Raw genomic sequence first — 19889 nt, forward strand, 5'->3', positions numbered from 1 at the left:
CCTCTCCTTTCTTTCCCTTCTTTTCTCTGCTTTTTTCCCCTCTCTGTTTTCGTGTGCAAATTAATAAGTATGTGTGTGTGAGATGGTGTGTGCATGTGCTGTGTGCATAAACATGTACTTTGTATACATGTAAGCTATTTGTGTGAAGATTATGTTTGTCTTTGTCGTGCTTTTGTATGCATATATATCTATGGTAATATATGTATGGCACATTGTCTATACATGAAAATAAACATGCTCCATATATATACATGCACTTTTCTAGTGTTGTATGTATCTTTGTGCATGAATATGAAAATCTTGAGGTGTATGTACATGTACTATTCTAGAATGTTAGATCCGATATATGTTTGTTTTGTGTGTATGTTTGTGAGTACAGAAATAATATATATATACATATACATGTATGTGTCATACAGGATATGTACTGTATACCTGTTTGTCAGTATCTATATCATAGGATGTGTGTAAATGTTTACAAGTATGCAAATGAGATATATGTTTATATAATTTGTGTGAGTATACATGTAAGATATTTATATCCCATACACAATATGTATACATGTTGGCAATTATGGAAATAAGAAATCTATATGATAGGATGTGTGTAAATGTGTGCGGTATGCAAATATATGCGTGAGAATTTCAAACAGTGTTTATGTATTTGAGAGCAAGCAAATGAGATATATAAATAGGGTTTTGTGTATGTATGTGTGACTTTGCAAAGGAGTAATTGTATTTTATGTCCATTGATGAAAAACTTGAATAAAAAGATAATTACAAAAACAAACAAAAACAACAATATTGCTGTTATACTTATTCTTGTAGAGCGAGAGCCACATTTTGCGTATAATAAAGTAATTTTACCCGTACAAGTATCGCTGTCGTTTATTCTTCAACTGAGATTCATTTGCGTTGAAGTTCCGTTTCTATTTGCAAATTAAAATAGATTGGTTATAGTGCTTTCTAAAACGTCACAACGTTTTGTTTTGGGATATTTTTATGATTGCATATCGATATAGTAATCATGTCGTCATGCAGCCAAATGTTAGGTAAATTATCGATGTTCAATGCGTGATACTCTTACTCAGTTTACTCTACGTTTCCATTTTGAAGTGGATATAAGATTGAAAGGTCCCTTTTTATAACCCCACGGACGAGGTCAACACTTTGTATTCCTTTTGATGAAAGGGATGTCACAGATTTGTTATTTATTTACCAACAGTATCGTGCACCACTTTTGTCAGCTTAACATGACAGTGTTAAGAACAAATAACATTTTTTAAACTTGCTAGCTTATGCATCTAATACCTAATTAAGCAAAATGTTACCAGTAATTCAAGAACGCTAAAGAATCTTGTCAAACAGACAGAATTGATACAAGTTGTTTGCTTGTGATTTGATCCCGTAATTAGCTGATTATTTTCCCTTTCTTCCGTCAGGTTTATTTGATCAAGAATTTAAATGGAGTCACTTTGGATTATAAATTACAAAATATGTCCAAACTGGTCACAGTGCATCCGGGCTTTCATAGCTGGAATGCGATTTGGTATAAAACGACATTTTTACAGTTTCTAATTCATATTCAACACCGAAGGAAAATATGTCTTCATATTTATATACAGTAGTCTATCCCATACATTTTAACGGTAATTAACGAGTTTGGCTTAGTTTGGTTTATTTCGTTTAACGTTCTGTTGGCAGCTAGGATCATTTAAAGATGTATTTGGTTTTGGAGGTGACGGAAACTGGAATACCCGGAGAAAAACCACCTGCCTACGATTAGTACCAGGCAACTGCCCCACTTGGGTTTTGAACTGTCAACCCGGAGGTGGAGGGCTAATGATAGTGTCGAGACACCTTCACGACTCGGCCACCACAGTCCTTAAATTAACGAGTAAAATTTCTAAAATGTTACAATGAAAACATCATAGTATAAAATAGTTAAGAATTGCAGCAAAATATAGAAACCAGCATAGCAGATTAGAAATATAAAATAAAACCTTAAAAACATCATTGAATAGTCAGGAAATTGAGATAAATAAAACAAAATTTAAAAACATAACATTTATATCCAATACTGGTTGTTACGCTTTCATAAAATCATATTATGGCATTGACATACAATTATTAAATGATATACATTTTGTTACGGGAATATATCATTTATTATTGCATACTTACACAACAAAAGACAACACCAGAGCAAAGACAACTGAAGGAATGGAAAGAGATAAAAGGTATGGCAACGTCAATGGCTAAGGGGACACTAAAGAATGAGGTATACAATGATGATGATAATTCGACATTATCGGTAGAATTATCATTATCATAAACAATATCGGGAATTAACTAGTAGGGCACACACTGTCTACACTTATATATAGGACCATCATCAGATACCTTTAGATGTGTGTATTTGTTCGTTTGTTTGTTTAGGTTTTACAGCCGATCGACAGCTATGCTCATTTAGGGTCAAACAAAATACTATCATTTTATTTGATTTGAGTTTAAAAACAGACAAAAGGGATTTGTATTGTATATTTATATCAATATGGTAAAAAGTGGGCTAGAATAATAAAACATGTATAATGAATAGATTATGTGAACTTTGTGATGTATATATAACGTAAACGAGAGTAAGGTCAAAGGACATCAAAGTCTATAGAATAAATCGATTTATTTCAAATGGCTAAATATTGCTTTCAAATCCACGGAATCAAAAAGATTTTCCATACCCGGTACTCGAAAGTATTTATCACGAATGTGTTTGAAATCGGAACTTTCTATTAGAAAGTGTTCCATTGTGAATTAAGCGTCACATGCATGGCATATTGGTTGATCTTCTCGTTTAAAGGAATGAACGCGAAGGATATGTGTGTGCCCCGTGCGGAGCCGAGAGAGGACAATTTCCTTACCACGATCTTTCCGACTGGGAATTGATGTTTTAAGATCCGGTTGTACTTTAAAAAGTGTTTGTTAGTCTCGAGAGCCCAGCACTGCTGTCATTTACTTAACAAATGCCAGGTTTGAATCTCAATCTAAGGTATTTTGATATTTGCTTGTCACATGCATGCATACATACATACATACATACATACATACATACATACATACATACATACATACATACATACATACATACATACATGCCTGCATGCATGCATGCATGCATGCATACATACAGACGCACGCACGCACGCACGCACATACATACTCAAATTAAGCTGAATATGGTTCAAATTAGTTTATGCTAGACGTGATTTACACGTATAAGACATTTGAATAATTATTTGCCTTCGGGCTGTAGACATCACGCATGAGCTATGTAAAATGTTTTCGATTGTTAGAGCTGCCACTAATCTGACAAAATAACATTTAGCTGGATATTATTTTCACACTCGAAGTATGAAGAAATTGTTGCCAAACTTCCATGCTAGAGGACCAGCAACGTCATCGTTCTTCAGGTAAACACTTCATAATATTATCATATTCAGTTAAAATTTACACCATTTGTACTTCCAATTGTTAATTGATGCATTATGTACATGCTAGTAAAATAATAAGATATAGTATGGCTAGCCATTTGAATACCTTGTTCTTTGTTAACAGGATTTCTAGAAAACCATATGTGAACCGCCTGGTTGTCATATATGTCCTTGTCCCAGAACATGTTAGACGCAGCTATATATAAGACCCCTCGGTCATTTTATATATAACATGATGTTCACGTACAGGAAACTTTGTTACTTATTGCAATCATATCCATTAAATCACAGCACCTCGATGCAATGCCACTTCTCTGACGCATCTTCACAAACACATTGAAAATGTATGTTGTCTACTGAATATCTAATACTGTATACCTGCATGTACAGTGAAACCTTACTCTACCGACCACTGACTTTAACGACATCCTATAATATCGGAACATTCGCCATAACAGCGAAATCCATTTTGTTAGCAGAAATACCACGTGCATTCATGTACTAAATTAGACAACATTTCTGGTTTTTATTATCCATTTGGTAAGTAAACACTCGTGGCGATGATACTACTCAGATGTAATTAACTGAGTCTCAAAAAACATAACCTGTACACTAGTTTAATACAAAAAAAAAGGGGGGGGGGGGGGGGTATTACATACGTATATACCTCATAAAACATTACCTGTTCACTAGTTTAACAAATTGCTATTAATTTCACAATTTACATATGTACATACCCTTACAAAACATCAACTGTACACTGGTTTAATAAATAGGTATTTTTCATTAGATATGTATATACCTCAAAAATATTACCTGTACACTAGTTTAATAAAAAGGTATTTAGTATTACATACGTATACACCCACACAAAACATCACCTGTACACTGGTTTACTACATAGGTATTTGGTATAACATACGTATACACCCACACAAAACATCACCTGTACACTGGTTTAATACATAGGTATTTGGTATTACATACGTATACACCCACACAAAACATCACCTGTACACTGGTTTAATACATAGGTATTTAGTATTACATACGTATATACCCACACAAAATATCACCTGTACACTAGTTTAATAGGTATTTAGTATTACATACGTATATACCCTCACAATCATCCTCTGTACAGTAGTTTAATAAATAGGTGTTAGTATTATATGCATATATACCTCACAAAACATCACTTGTACACTAGTTTGATACTAAGTGTTAGTATTACATACGTATACACCCACACAAAACATCACCTGTACACTGGTTTACTACATAGGTATTTAGTATTACATACGTATACACCCACACAAAACATCACCTGTACACTGGTTTAATACATAGGTATTTAGTATTACATACGTATAAGCCCTAACAAACATCACCTATACAGTAGTTTAATCGATATGTATTTAGTATCATACACGTATAGTCCGACATCATTTAAACACTGTTGCATATAACATACACAAAGGCAATGCACGCATTTCCCTTATGCTGCTGCCAATATGCTTATCAAAATTCAACTCAACATATCATTCTGGTCAGAATATACATACCCTGAGTCATGGTTCTAGATAACTCTTAAGTGTTTGTTTCTTACCATTTAGCCAAATCCACTTTTATTGCATTTCACACAGTGCATATATTTTATTAAAACTGATAATGAAAGCTGCTATATAATGAAGACATCAGTTTGAAACAAATTGATCCTGATCTGTCATACACAGCTGCTACCGTATACAAATGAACCAAAACATATGTGCTCGACACTACACTTGGTATTAAACCCATTTTGGTAAAAGTCATTTTTCCTATGGTTCTATTTACCAGGGATGGGCTAACCTAACGAGAAAGAAATATTGTTTAAAAGTAGACATTGCAGAGATAGCTGTAGTTTGTTCTCAAATTCAGTAAAAATATACATTCTTTTCTCTAGATACGTTCAGTTTTGGTTCCGTATTGTTTAACATCCTGTCAACAGCTGTACCCATTTCAGGGCATTTGGTGAAACAGTGAGGGGTTAGGGTTGGGGTTTGTTGTTTTGTCTACCAACGGGGTATCTTTTTAGGAAAAAAAATTTCCAGCAAAAATGTTCAGAAGTAAATGAAATAGCACACACATCTTGGGAAAAAAACAGAATGGTAATTTTTGTTGATAAAATAACTCCTGTATTTTGATATGCATAAAAATGAAAAAAATAAATGTATACTATAATTGGTATATTCATTATGAAGTAGTATACGTTTTGCTTAGAGCGAAAAACGATGCCTTGCAGACAAGGTAAGATAGCAGAAAAACTTAATGATGAACATTTGTCAAAACTAGATTAATACTGTCTTTGGGATATAGATATTTATTTTCAAATAGATTTTCAGAAAAAAATGGTAGGGAATTGTGTCATTTTGGGTAAAATATCATGACATTTTGCAATGTTTGGGGGTTTTCGAAGTCGTTACCATGGTATTTACAAGACTGAAAAATATTTAAAAAAATAAGTTAATTTAATTCTTCACAGCTATATCAAAATTGCAAATGTTGCATAGATCACAAATATATGTAGTATATATTTTAGTATAGGTAATATGTAAGGTTAGCTGTCTATGTTTACATATCTAAAACATGTGCCTTATATAGAATTTGGTTTTTTTTTCTGTACAAGGATACCATAAATCTTATCCTCGTTTCCATTTTTTATGTTCTAGGTTTAGATTATCCACTTTTGTTATTGTTTCACTTCTTCTGGGCATTTCATCTTTAATCACTTATTTTCTTTGGATGTGTTCCCGCACCAGCAATGACCATATCAAATATGTGGCGCAAGTAGAAACACCTGCGGAATCAACAATGGCAAAACTAGTAGAAACACCATTGGAATCAACATTGTCAAAACCAGTGGAGACTCCAATACGAGTGCATTACTACAACCGACCCCCATGGATACCCATGGATATATTCTCTAAGTGTGACAACAAATGTTACCTGACTGCAGGAGAAGGAAATGCGTACACTGAAAGTGACGTGGTTGTATTCCATACCCCGTATGTCACTGAAAAACATCCCCCTAAGAAAATGGGACAGATATGGGTATTCCATTCTTTAGAACCGCCATGGATTCATTGGATTAAATTCAACAACTGGAAAAGTGTGTTTAATTGGACAATTAGCTACAGAAGAGATGCCGATATCACAAATCCCTATGGTATGTTTAGTAAAAGAAAATATAATAAGAGCGTTCTAAAAAAGGAGTCAAATGAGCTATATAAAACATGGCTAAATAAATCAAAAGATATCGTGTGGATGGTATCCAAATGTAAAACAAGCGGAAATCGGGATATATACGTTAAGGAATTGAAAAAAGTGGCAACCGTGGATGTTTATGGAAAATGTGGTACAAAAAATTGTCCAAAAGAAAACACCACAAAATGTTTGGAGCCTTACAGATTTTACCTGTCATTTGAAAACGATATTTGTGAAGATTACATCACCGAGAAGAGTTTTAAACTCTTCGAATCTAAGGTAGTGACGCTACCTATAATTCGGAGTGGATCAAACTTGTCCATGTTCCTTCCTCCTGGTTCGTATATAGATACATCTACATTTAAACATAAATTGGATCTCGTTAAATATGTTAAATCGTTGTCAAAACACAAAATCAAATTTAAAAAGTATATCCAATGGCGAAAACATTATCAGCTTAATGACGGTACGACTCATTATATGGCCTTCTGTGAACTTTGCCGTCGGCTTCACCTAAAAGATATTCTTAAATATCAACGACTGTATACCGATATTGGAGAATGGCTTCGAGGGGAAAATCCAAACGAAAGTCATGTAAATTAGCAAATGACTTGCACTAAGAAACGATAAAATTGCTCTAACATGATTTGTGGTTGTTGTTCTTATTATTAGGGATTTCCATTTCGGATGGAAATCCCTATTGTTTTTGTTATGATTTTCTTCTTATTATTCGTATTATTCTTAACACTTGCTGTGAACACTTTCCAGCAAAAATGAAAACAGATAAAACGTTTGTACTACAGTACATGATACCAAATAACCGTGCTGGTGATTTGTCTGCCATTTTGGTGGTCATAAGTTCAAAGGTCAAGGTCAAAACACAGATTTTTCTTTGAACGACCATAACTTCATACACGACCGTTGTATGTCATGCTCGCTCGGTGTGTCATGCGGAACATTATCGGGGCTGACTTTTTTCCATGCTATGTTATCAAAAAATGTATCAAGGTGATGACCTCGCTATGGGTTCAAAGTAAGGTCAAAAATGAAATGCTCTAATTGAGTAACGTGGTCCTTATCCTATGAAAGACCATGATCCACTGAGTTGGGATGTGAAAAAAAAATAATCAGATGAGAAATGACCATGACCTTCATTCAAGGTCAAATAATTCAAAAGTTAAAAACAAAAACAAAAATCTTTTGAATCGGGCTCTTTGTCCATTCTTTTGTTTCCCTTACACAATCGGTGCATCTTGTAGTTCATGGTCGGGGCTAACTTTTCTCTGTGACATCATATCTGAAAATATGTCAAAGTCAAGGACTAAGCACGAGGTCAAATCAAGGTCAAAAATTCAAAATGAGTTTTAATTGCATTCCAAAGTGCATAATTTACCAAGACGAACTGTGCAAGTTTTATGGTCGTGCGATGATATTACGTAGAAATGGCACTTTGAAAAATGTTCGTTTTCCCGCCAAAATTCAAATTTGTCCCAAAAGTGCACTTAATTTCCCTCTTCTCCTTTATCTTTATATACACATATTTGACATTTGGCATAGGGATAGCATGTACGAATGCCTACAAATTCCATTACTTTTCATTGACCTTGACCTTCGTTCAAGGTCACGGGGGTCAAATGATAAAAAATCGAAAATTTCAAATTCTCCTAAAAACGGTTTATTTTCATCATATATGAAAGAAAACGTTCTTTTGAAGATGTTTGCAACGTTTCAAGGTCGAATCATCAAATATATCTCAGAAAAAGCACTAAGAAAAGCATTTCACTGCCAAAATTAAATATTATCCTACAATTACACTTGAAATGTTTTTCTTCCAATACTCTGACACCTACAGACTTGATAATTGGGGATTGACCTACAGGTCAAAATTGATACCAGTTCTCTGATGGAGATTATGAAGAATTTGCATGTCATAAAATGTTTTAATATTGCGCACCAAGTAAAAGATGTAGTTATCCCAATATAAATACACTTCGATGTAGACACAGAAAATCAAGAAAAATCCTTATATTTAAACTTGCAACGACGACATCTCATATCAAAACTTTTCAAATACAAATTACCTTATACACATCGTTTGGAAAGCGATGAGATTGAAATAATAGCCAAATCACAAGATGACGCTGCTGAAATTTATCACGATTAAAGATTAACATCGCTCAGATACACCCTCCATAGTAACGAGGAACAAGTAGTGACGAGACTGGGCGTTTGGGGCTTGGGAGGTCACATGTCCAGGTCGTCAGACTCGGAATAAGGCCATTCCAAAACTCCCCCACTCCCCGTACTCATTTCAGTGGAAGCCCAACATTTCCAGCATTATGTTTCGGTTCAGACCGGCTAGCGTAGAAAATCTAGAAGGAATCGGCGGTATGATCCATGGTGTCCAATATAGGAAAAATTCCTATTCTGTTTGAAACGATGCCGTTTATGTTTTTAAGCTTATTTTATTTACATTACTGCCAGAATTTTTGTATTTTGTTGAGTATGGGTACTCATTTTTGAATGAGTTATCTTATACTTTATTTTTTGAAGCGCTGTGATTTTTAGAGAATTATTTTGTTTACATCTGTCTCTGGTATTCTTACGCAAGCCTAATCAGCACGCGTAAACATTAATAGTATATTATGTTATATTTTGTTTATTAGGTAGCTCACCACATGTCGATCGATTGATGGGGCTTAAAGTCCTTTTTCCGGTTATAACCGACTCCAGGTCATTAAGGGGAAGGGTAGGGGCGGGTCTAATGTGGGGTGCATTCCACAGTTTAACAATCACGGTGTGGTACTTTATATTTTATAGAAGAAATCTAGATTTGATTTATAGTTCCCGTGCCTCCTATGGTGTCCTATGATGTGTCGTGGCCTGTAAGTAAAGCATAGAGGCTGAAGTTAAAAACAGTAAAATATTTGGCCTGTAAGTAAATAATAGAGGCTGAAGTTAGAAACAGTAAAATATTTGGCCTGTAAGTAAATAATTGGCCTGTAAGTACAGTAAAATAATTGGCCTGTAAGTACAGTAAAATAATTGGCCGCAGTCTGCAGTATAAACTATCGAGAAATCAGCTAAATGTCTTGGTTAGATGGACAACAAACTACAGCTTTGACCTGGAAACTACATGAGAAGTACATACATTAAGATGAAAACGCAGGTGAGAGGTCACCACCCGATTAAAAAGGCTAAAACCAGCCCTAATACTATACGCAAACAAGCAACTTGTGGATTTTTAAACACAAAATTGGCGCCATCATGATGATACTGTTTCAAACTTATAAGGAAAGTACATGGGATACGGTCATTCATGGAGAATATGTTACCAGAAAAACAAAGAAGAATTCAAATGAAGGCTCTAATCAAAAGGTATTTTTTTTCATCATTCAAACAGTTCTATTTTGCCTGCTCTATGGCTGAGATGAACGAGTACAAGGTTATTACTCTACAATAACAAAATAATATCTTATTATGATATACATGTATTGACGGATGAGGGTCATTATTTCGATTTTTACTGTAAAGTGGTATTAGAGTTCCTTGGGGCAAGCTTATACGCCGCCATAGCCGTATCAAAAAGCGTATCGAGTATTGGAAATTTCATTATTGAAATAATATCAATGATTTTCATAATAACTGTAATATATTTTTGATCTTTTTTTTTTTACTTCTATTTATGTATCTATTTCATTAAGTTTAGAAAATAGAAACAAACGGAAGAAAATATAATTGAAGTTAGCTAAAGTAAATACTATAGCCCGATATCTGTAGTATATATTTTACATACTACCCTGTCATGACTGGTATGTCCACGTTGATTTGTATTCAAACGGGCTATCAAGGTATGTTGTACGGCATCTTCACTAGCCAAGGGTGTTTAATACGATACTCTCTTTTTTAAGAGGAAGTTACTGTATCGCAATCATTGGTAGGTGATCATGGTCATTCGGACGCACGCACAGGAAGCATGTGTGAATTCGTATAGGTGAATATCAAACAGCTTTGAGAATTTACGCAATGACATAAAAAGTAAAACCAGGTATGAGCTTTTATGAAAATGTGAATTTATTAAACGAGTTTTTTTTTTTTATTATTATTTCTTTTGAAAAAAATATTTTCTGGACAAGGAAAACAGGTTCAATTCGCTTTTTTAAAGAAAACATGTATGTCAGTCTTTGATACTTATAATAGAAGCGGTTTATATTATAGGTGTGAGATATGCTTTGGACATTCAACATATCCTATCAGTTTTGTAAAATGTTTTCTAGGAATAAGGAAAAAACACACACAAAAAAGCTTTGGTTTGGCATGAAATGATTAGAGGGTCTTTATCAGTTATCTCAGTGTCTTATCGTAGCTTGGTTGTAAAGTGTATCCCCAATCAAAATAGTATCTGATACTTTTTTGTCATCATAAAAGTATCCGGGTATACTTTTTTGCCCATCGTAAAAATATCCCCCTATAGTATTTGTATCCCCTTTGAGTTCCATACTGGTTCACTTTAATGTTATACATTAGGTTGATAGTAAGTCAAATGACTATAGGTATATGTATACCATGGATAAATGTACAGGTGTCATGGTAACTGATTACACCTGGTCATGCATTGTTACCTTGTATATCACCTAGCTGGCCTAGGTATAGACAAGGTAGATCCATGTATATTAATAGACACTAGTATGCAGGTAATGTCTATATGCAGCCTAACTGTACAAGTTGAATTTGTAATACATGTTTGGTGCTGACATTTCATTAATTACTCCTACACCTCGTGTTTTGTAATAAAGCCAGACAAGGTACAATTAACTACCTTGACAGTTACCTTGATATATATGGTCCATTTCCAGACTGTCTATGTTTTCCATATTAAGTTATAGTTGTCATGTCATACTTTTTTGATGACCAGAAAAAGTATCTGGATATTTTTTAAAGGGGGATATCATATATGCGGCATTGGTTTTATACAATTTGGAAGCGGCTACTAAAGTCGATCTAGAGTTATTCAAGTTGAAGTTAATGTTTGACTTCGGTAAAATATTCATCGAATGGAAATCATCGCTTTCCTTTATTTATATATTTGAATTAACATTACTAAGCTACGATTACCTGATTGCCTATGACTTACTTATCGAAAAGGGAAGATACGGGAATTTAAACAGGAATCAGAGGAAACGTTTATTTTGTAATGAGAATAACAATGAGGACGAATTCTATATTCCATTTCTTAATCAAATGCAGTGTTTATAAAGAATCAACTGAAAATATTTAAAACAATATTGCCAAGCAATCAAATTATTTAAATTAATTGAAATAATCTACCATTAATAATTATACTGGTTTGTACTCAAATATATTTTGTACTATCTCGTCGATGTGTTCGTCAATGTAAAGTAAACTATAAAAGCATATTAAGAATCTGAATCTTCAATTTTCCCCTCAAGCTCTGGTGTTTAAAAAGCATGACAGAAGACAAAACATGGAACAAAGAGAAGACTTCATTTTAGGCCAACGATGTTGTCTACCTGGATTTCGTTGAATATGAATGAGCATACATGCCGAAACTCTTAAAAGAAATAAGTGTTTAATAAAGGGCTATAACTCACGATAAATATGTTATAAAGGGATATTCCTCACAATAAATATGTTATAAAGGGATATTCCTCACAATATATATGTTACAAAGGGCTATTCCTCACAATAAATAAGTCAATGTGATGAATATCCCTCAATAACAAAATTAATTATAAGGAATATCCCTCAATTACAAAATTAATTGTAAGGAATATCCCTCATTACAAAATTGATTGTAAGCAATATCCCTCAATAACATATTCATTGTCAGGAATATCCCTCAATGACAAAATTAATTGTAAGGAATATCCCTCAATTACAAAATTAATTGTAAGGAATATCCCTCAATAACATATTCATTGTGAGGAGTATCCCCAAATTAAATATTCATTGTGAGGAATACACCTTTATAACATATCTCGTTAGTTTTTTTTTTTCCAAAGTTCGTTTTTGTAACTTTTGAAAAATAGTGTGAAACTCGAGTGAAAGAAATACCATGACAACAGCCACGAGTTGGTGTGTCCTGTTTCTACCACAATAGAAAAGCTATTCTGAGGATGAATGGACCTGTTTTGTGTCAACGTGTGTTCTTTTTCAATAACAGGTGTGGTGTAAGGATTTGACTTAAAGTGAAATGCCGGTAATTTATTTGCAAAGCTGACAATTTCGGAAATATATGGAAATATTTCGATTTATTACAAATCATTACAACTAATAATTAAGCTAATGTATTCTTTTCAAAGCAAAAAAAAGAGATATATATATTTAAATAAAGCAAAAACACCTGCAAACTAATGTGTAACCATTTCCATGACATTGTGAAGCGGTCTTCAAGTGTTAGCCAATCAAAACGCTTAATTATTTTATTTTTTTATTTTTTATTAAAACAATATATGAGTTTGATTAAGAGTTAGATTGAATAACATTGCCGTTAACGGTTAAGATTTTTTTTATGTTTCCGGTTTTAAAACGGTAGTTTCAAATTCTCGTTTTCGTTTTAGGAATGGATCAACGTCATCCGTCTTATTTTGGGTTTTCCCTGTGGCATTCCTCCTTACGTTATGGATGAAGGGTCGTTCTCTTGATTATGGTCCTTCACGCGCACCTGCTCCTAAATTGATACCCATGGAGGTTCCTATACGTGTGCACTACCACAACCGTCCACCTTGGTTTAAAATGAATGTATTTTCAAAATGTGATCATAAGTGCTACCTGACCTCTGGAGGGGATTTTTCTAGCAGTGATGTTGTTGTATTTCATACAACATACGTAAGAGAAATGCATCGACGTAAGAAATTGGGACAAATATGGGTGTTCCATTCATTAGAACCACCATGGTTACATTGGAGTAAATATAATAATTGGAAACTTGAATTTAATTGGACAATGAGCTACAGAAGAGATTCGGATATTGTGATAACATATGGTAATTTTAAAACAAGAAATATCAAACAAAGCAACTTGGATAAAGAAATGAATGAGTTAGCTGAAAAATGGCAAAATAAATCGAATAATATAGCATGGATGGTTTCTAATTGTAGAACGGCTGGGAAACGTGATAAATATGTCAATATATTTAAGAAGATGACACCAGTGGATGTATACGGGAAGTGCGGTGATAAAAGGTGTGGTAGCTCCGAAACTGCAGGGTGCTTAAAGTCGTACAAGTTTTATCTGTCGTTCGAAAACCAATTATGTGCGGATTACATAACAGAGAAGAGTTACAAACTTTACGACTCCGAGTTGAGTTCAATACCAATAACACGAGGTGGTTCTAACTACTCCATGCATCTTCCTCCTGGATCGTATATAGACACGTCTAAATTTAGAAGTATTTCTCATCTTAACAACTACATCAATTCTTTATCCAGGAACATCACAAAAATTATGGAGTTCATGAAATGGAGAAAGTACTACCGGGTTTATAGAGATATACAACAACACCAGTACTGTGAGCTTTGTCGGCGGCTTCACTTGGCTGATTCTGAGAAGTACAAGCGACTATATAGAGACATCGGAGAGTGGCAACGAGGGGATAAAATAAAACGCAAAATTTGTAAAAAGGCTCACGACCTGATATAAAAGGATGAGAGGCGACGGTAAAAACAAAGGTTGTTGTGAACGCGTATTCCACACAAAATGAGGCTGAGTGAACATAAAAATCACGTTGAAATCTCGTTGGATTTGCTTATATGTGGGTAGAGCAGGGAACACTAAAGACAGTATTAATACAACAGAGACCAAAAACGTGTTATGTGCAGGAATAGCAAAATGAAACAGCGCAATGAGTTTGGGCTGTTCGTCAATGTATCTATTCTATTCCTATTGTATCTATTTTTTAATTGAAAGATTACCTATAGCTAATAACTAGTATCATATAGAAATTTAGAAAGATTTTCAATGGAATCTTCTCCCATGCTGAAATTAAGAAGCTGAGAGATGATATTGGTCAAATCCACAAACGTGTAGATAAACGGAATTAAAGCCGGCGGTATCAAATATATGTCGGTCTTCTAGCATGTCTTTGTATGTGTTCTCTGTTCGGATGTGATAGGCTAGAGAGAGACAGTGTTTGTAAAAAGTAGAATTGTTCACGCTCCGCTTTGCATTGATGTACAGTGCAGTTGTAAAGGAAATCATCCATCCAAATTTGGTGTAAAAAGTCATTTTGGGGAGGGTAATCATATTTATATGTATACATGAGGCTTGTCCAACCCCTGTGACTACAGTGGCGGGGGCCCGAATAGGGAAGTTTGGTGAATTTAAAACCCTACTCTTCTTCTACCCTTGGGTGGATAGCGTCCTAATTTGGTTTGAAACATCATAGGGGGATGGCAATCACAATTTTTATAAATGAGGCTTGTGGGGCCCCTAGAGACAGAGGGGCGAGGCCACAAAATGAGAACTTAGCAAAACTTTTGCTTTAAAATCGTACTCTTTCTCAATGCCTATATTGATTACAACCAAATATGGTTTGAAACATCTTAAGGAAACAGCAATCATAATCTATATAAATGAGACAGGTCTGAGCCCTGGGGAAAGAAGGGTGGGGCGCCCAAAAGGAGCATTTAGATTAAATATTGCTTTAAAATGCTACTCCTCATTAATGACTTAATTTATTTCAATGATATTTACATGTAGTATGAAACAGCCTTGGGGAAGGGAAATCCCTAATTTGATATAAATGAGGCTTGTCCCATCCAAAAAATGGGAACTTGGCTGATATTTTGCTTTAAGATGATGCTGCTCCTGCATTAAGCCAAAATGGATAAAAACCAGATTTGATCTGAAACATAACTGGCTGCGTATATAGAATGCTGGATTAAGGGGGTGTCCCTGCCGTAAGTGTTTGTCAGATGACCGTTAAGGCCCATGGGCCTCTTGTTCTTCTTAAATTCATCCCCCCATTTCCTGATTTATTTCCCTTTGTTATGAGTTGTTGTGCTTCCTTACTACTGACAGTTGACTGTTTTATGTTGTGTCCCCCGAAAATCTTGATAGTATTAGTTGGCTGAGGACGTGACAAGTTAGGGCTGACCAGGTAATTGTAGAAAACAAAGTAACTCGTCCTATTCTACCGGTCAACATTGCTATATTTCTTAAAAGGACTAAAGGTTCAAAAGTATTTTATGATTTGTTAAACACTAAAAAAAACTCTAGTCGCCAAAGGCAAAGAAAAATGGGGAGAAATCTTTAATTTTAATCAGGAGGACTGGTTGATTGTGTACACACTGCCTTATCAAATTACTAAAAACTCCAAACTTCAGTGGTTACTTGTAGATAGTCCTCTTTGTAATCTTTGTAACTCTGAAATAGAAACCATTGAACATTTATTTTGGGAATGTGATCAAGTTCAAAATCTTTTACAGCGTTTAGATTTGTTATTGGAAGCTCTTTTTATTCCTTTTACTTTAAACAAACAAACAATACTTTTTGGCAAGATTAATTCTTATAACCCTGCATTATACAAAATTGACAATCAAATAATTTTACTAATAAAGCAATATATTTACAGAACTAGATGTATACATAAGTCTCTCAACATCAATGCATTGATTTATTCTATACTTGATCACTATAAAGTACAGAAATACATCACTAACATTAAAGGGCAGGGAGCTAAAGAAAAAATTGTGAATGGTTGGAAGAAGTAGGAATAATTGATACAAATTTTACAATGACATGCTTATTATTGTACATGCATATATATCGCTTATATATATAATATATGACATAAAAAAAGTACATGAAAATGTTGATTTTCGTCTGTGTAACTTTACTTTAATTTTGGTATTTGCTTTACTATTTACATGTATATATTACTATAACAACAATTATATCATTGAACAGTCTTGAGTAAATTGAGTTAATCTCAGTGTTCTTCACCAGACCCTGACAAATGCCATTTGATGCTTCTATTTTCTAAAAAATTCTATTTTTAAATATAGCTCACCATTCAGATAAATTTAATAATTACATGCTCTCTCTCTCGCTCTCTCTCTCTCTCTCCATTTATATATACACATATTTCTTTCCTGTTTTGTGTAGGTGTGCGTATGTGAGGATGAATGTTAATGTGTGTGTGTGTTTGTGCTCTGCTGTATGAGTGAAGTGTGAGTGGGAATTATACATAATGTAGTGAATTAAATGTCAAAAATAAGCAATTACAGTTATTTATGTATGTAAATATATTAGTTGTGTGCAAAGGTACGAGTGTATATGTATTATGCATATATAATGTAATGTTGCATGGCGATGATGACTTAATTATGTATGTATAGGTGTGATGACAATAGTGATTTTGGTCACTATGTGAAATAATTATGAATTAGCGCGTGTAAGATGATGATGTAGCGCGTGTAAGATGATGATGTAGCGCGTGTAAGAAGAAGAAGAAGAAGAAGAAGAAGAAGAAGATGATGATGATGATGATGATGTAATCATAATTTCATGTGCGAGTGTATGTGTTATATTTTTATATTAGACTATGCTGAAAAACTTGAAAAATAAAATAAATACAAAAAAAGTTGACCTCTTGCCTTTGTGGACGGTTTGACGGGGTGGTAGTCTGTAATGGTGACACGACGTCCATCACCTAGAGTTGATGCCATCTCCTGACTCCTGAGTGCTGAGTCAATGTTTGAGCGTAAAAGGCAGGTTCGATGAAATATCCACATCCTGTACAGGTTATGCCACTCTTTGTTGTTTTGTTGGACTTTGTATCCGCAGATAGCTAAGAGGGCAGGTTGTAGTATCGCAAGAAATATCAGTATTTTGCTTTGAGACTACTGCCTTGATACATAGTTCTAAGTGCAAAGACAGATAGTTGGGCCGTCTGTTCTTGTTTACTGTCTCGTTGCCTTGGTACATAGTTCTAAGTGCAAAGCCAGATAGTTGGGCCGTCTGTTCTTGTTTACTGTCTCGTTGCCTTGGTACATAGTTCTAAGTGCAAAGCCAGATAGTTGGGCCGTCTGTTCTTGTTTACTGTCTCGTTGCCTTGGTACATAGTTCTAAGTGCAAAGCCAGATAGTTGGGCCGTCTGTTCTTGTTTACTGTCTCGTTGGGTAGACTTGGTTTCGAAAAATATTGGTGTTTTATGTCGTCTAAAAGAGACTTGATGTGTTGCACTGGTAAGTCTAAATGTATCTTTACCATTTGCCAGAATGCGTGATGTGGTGTGGTACATGTTAAGCCGATAAACTTTATTTCCTTGGGCAACAGTCGTGCTTCCGTTTTCAGAAATAATTTATATGGATTCTTCTATACTCATGCCTTGATAATAAAATTTTCAGAACCTGTCCTTGCCCTCGTATGCAGCAGCAGAGAAAGTGAGTACGATACATCATTTAGCAATGTTTACACTACAGTTGAGCTGTTGGTAGAACTCCTAGTTTTCTTTTCCAACGTTTTATTTCTCTTGTGAATGCACTGCTCTGATATCGCAGAAAAGTTGAGTGTCTGTTTAAGGTGTTTAAGGTTGCAGTAGCCTGTATGGCTTATGTAAGTGTCGAATCTTGAAATTTCTAAATTCTAAATTCTGCATATCAAGGCAAACTGAACGCCTAAATCGGGATGCACACATCGTAGGAAAAGTGATAAATCGTTTTATATGGTTAGTAGGCTACAAAATGAAAGTTTTCATCAGATTTCTCAACAACTGAACATTTTTATTTCTGCAAAAAGTTCTCTCACTTCTGTCACATCACATTTGAGAGTCAAATTATGGGCCAAAATCACAAGGCTTCTGGTTGCATACACATCCACTTTGTTGTAGTCGTCTTCGCTGCTCATAATCATGCACATTTCCTCCGTAGCACGTGAGCACGATGCTATTTTCAGTAGTTTGTTTAATAATGTTCTGATACTTGGATGGCCATACAACCATTCAGCCCTGCCCTGCAGGTAGGGCGTAAGAATTGTACCTGCTGCCCCCATTGCATGATCGTAAGTAGGATCTTATCTTTTCTCTTCTTTTTTACAAACTTTCTTCTTCCTAATGTCTCCCTTGACAATGCCTCACTTTTGGCCTTTAGTTGAGCGTTCGCCGCTGTGAGGAAGGTTTTGGGTTCTGTCCCCTAGCCGAGACATACCCGAGTCTTTAAAAATGGTCGTTGTTACTCCTGCTTAGCGCTCAGCATATTTGGAGTGGGACGACTGGTTCGCCCGTTGTCAGTATAATGTGACCGGGTGGGGTATGCTGCTGGGTGTCTTCGGCAGTATGCTTCAGTGAGGTAGCACTATAAATCGGCAAAAGTTCCGGCCTATCACAAGGAGACTTAACATGAACATACCGCAGCCTCCCAAAACACACTCACCACACGTGCACGCATGCATGTATTATGCATGTCGCACGCACGGGAGGCCGTCCTTAAATGACCTTAGCTGTTAATAGGACGTTAAACAAAATAAACCAAACCAAACCAAACCAAACCAAACAACCATTCAGCCCAAAACATGCATTCGAGTTCTGCCCTCAAAGTTAACAAATCAAGTTGAAGATGTTTCTCTTTCCTTGACTTCTATGAAAAAAAAACCTTGCGTAAGAGACATCTAACACTTGTAAAGGAACATAAGACTATATAAACATACAGAAGGACAAGAAAGAGAATATTAATTTTCTAAAACAGATTTTCACTGTAGCGTTATGCACTTGAGTTTAAAAAGTAATCGGGATACCATGAATGCAATGTTTGTGATAACAAAAAGGATTGAACTGTTAATTCCATGATTAAACATGAATACAATAAAGTCGATAATGCTTGCTTGAAGGCCTATATGACGAAGCTCCTTAGATTTTCTGTATAAGCCTGAGCTTATAATATCTATTTTCATTAGGCTTACTTATAAAGTGTTACTATTCTGCATTCATTACTGCAATACACAGTCATCAGTGATATTTGATGAAATATAACATGTTGTATGAAATCTAGGACTAACGTAATATACCTAACGTCATATACCTAATGGATATATATTTATACAGTCTAAATGAACTGGACATACTAAACACGTACAAAAGTTAATTAAATTATTTTTTTTGGTTTGTAATATCAATTGTTTTGTTTTTGCATGTGT

The 19889-nt window shown here is 34.7% G+C and overlaps 2 protein-coding genes across 2 annotated transcripts; both read left to right on the forward strand.

The window, feature by feature from the left end:
- The first annotated feature begins 5881 nt into the window (after window positions 1-5881).
- Window positions 5882-7380, forward strand: LOC117326630 (alpha-(1,3)-fucosyltransferase C-like). Its single transcript, XM_033883400.1, has one exon. It carries the CDS (start codon window positions 6273-6275, stop codon window positions 7335-7337), a length of 1065 nt encoding a protein of 354 aa, XP_033739291.1. The 5' UTR covers window positions 5882-6272; the 3' UTR covers window positions 7338-7380.
- A 5994-nt stretch (window positions 7381-13374) lies between these two features.
- On the forward strand, window positions 13375-17297 carry LOC117330219 (alpha-(1,3)-fucosyltransferase C-like). The gene has a single exon (XM_033888444.1). It carries the CDS (start codon window positions 13380-13382, stop codon window positions 14394-14396), a length of 1017 nt encoding a protein of 338 aa, XP_033744335.1. The 5' UTR covers window positions 13375-13379; the 3' UTR covers window positions 14397-17297.
- The last annotated feature ends 2592 nt before the right edge of the window (window positions 17298-19889 follow it).

The sequence above is a fragment of the Pecten maximus genome, chromosome 1 (assembly GCF_902652985.1).
Source record: "Pecten maximus chromosome 1, xPecMax1.1, whole genome shotgun sequence".
NCBI classification, from domain to species: Eukaryota; Metazoa; Mollusca; class Bivalvia; order Pectinida; family Pectinidae; genus Pecten; species Pecten maximus.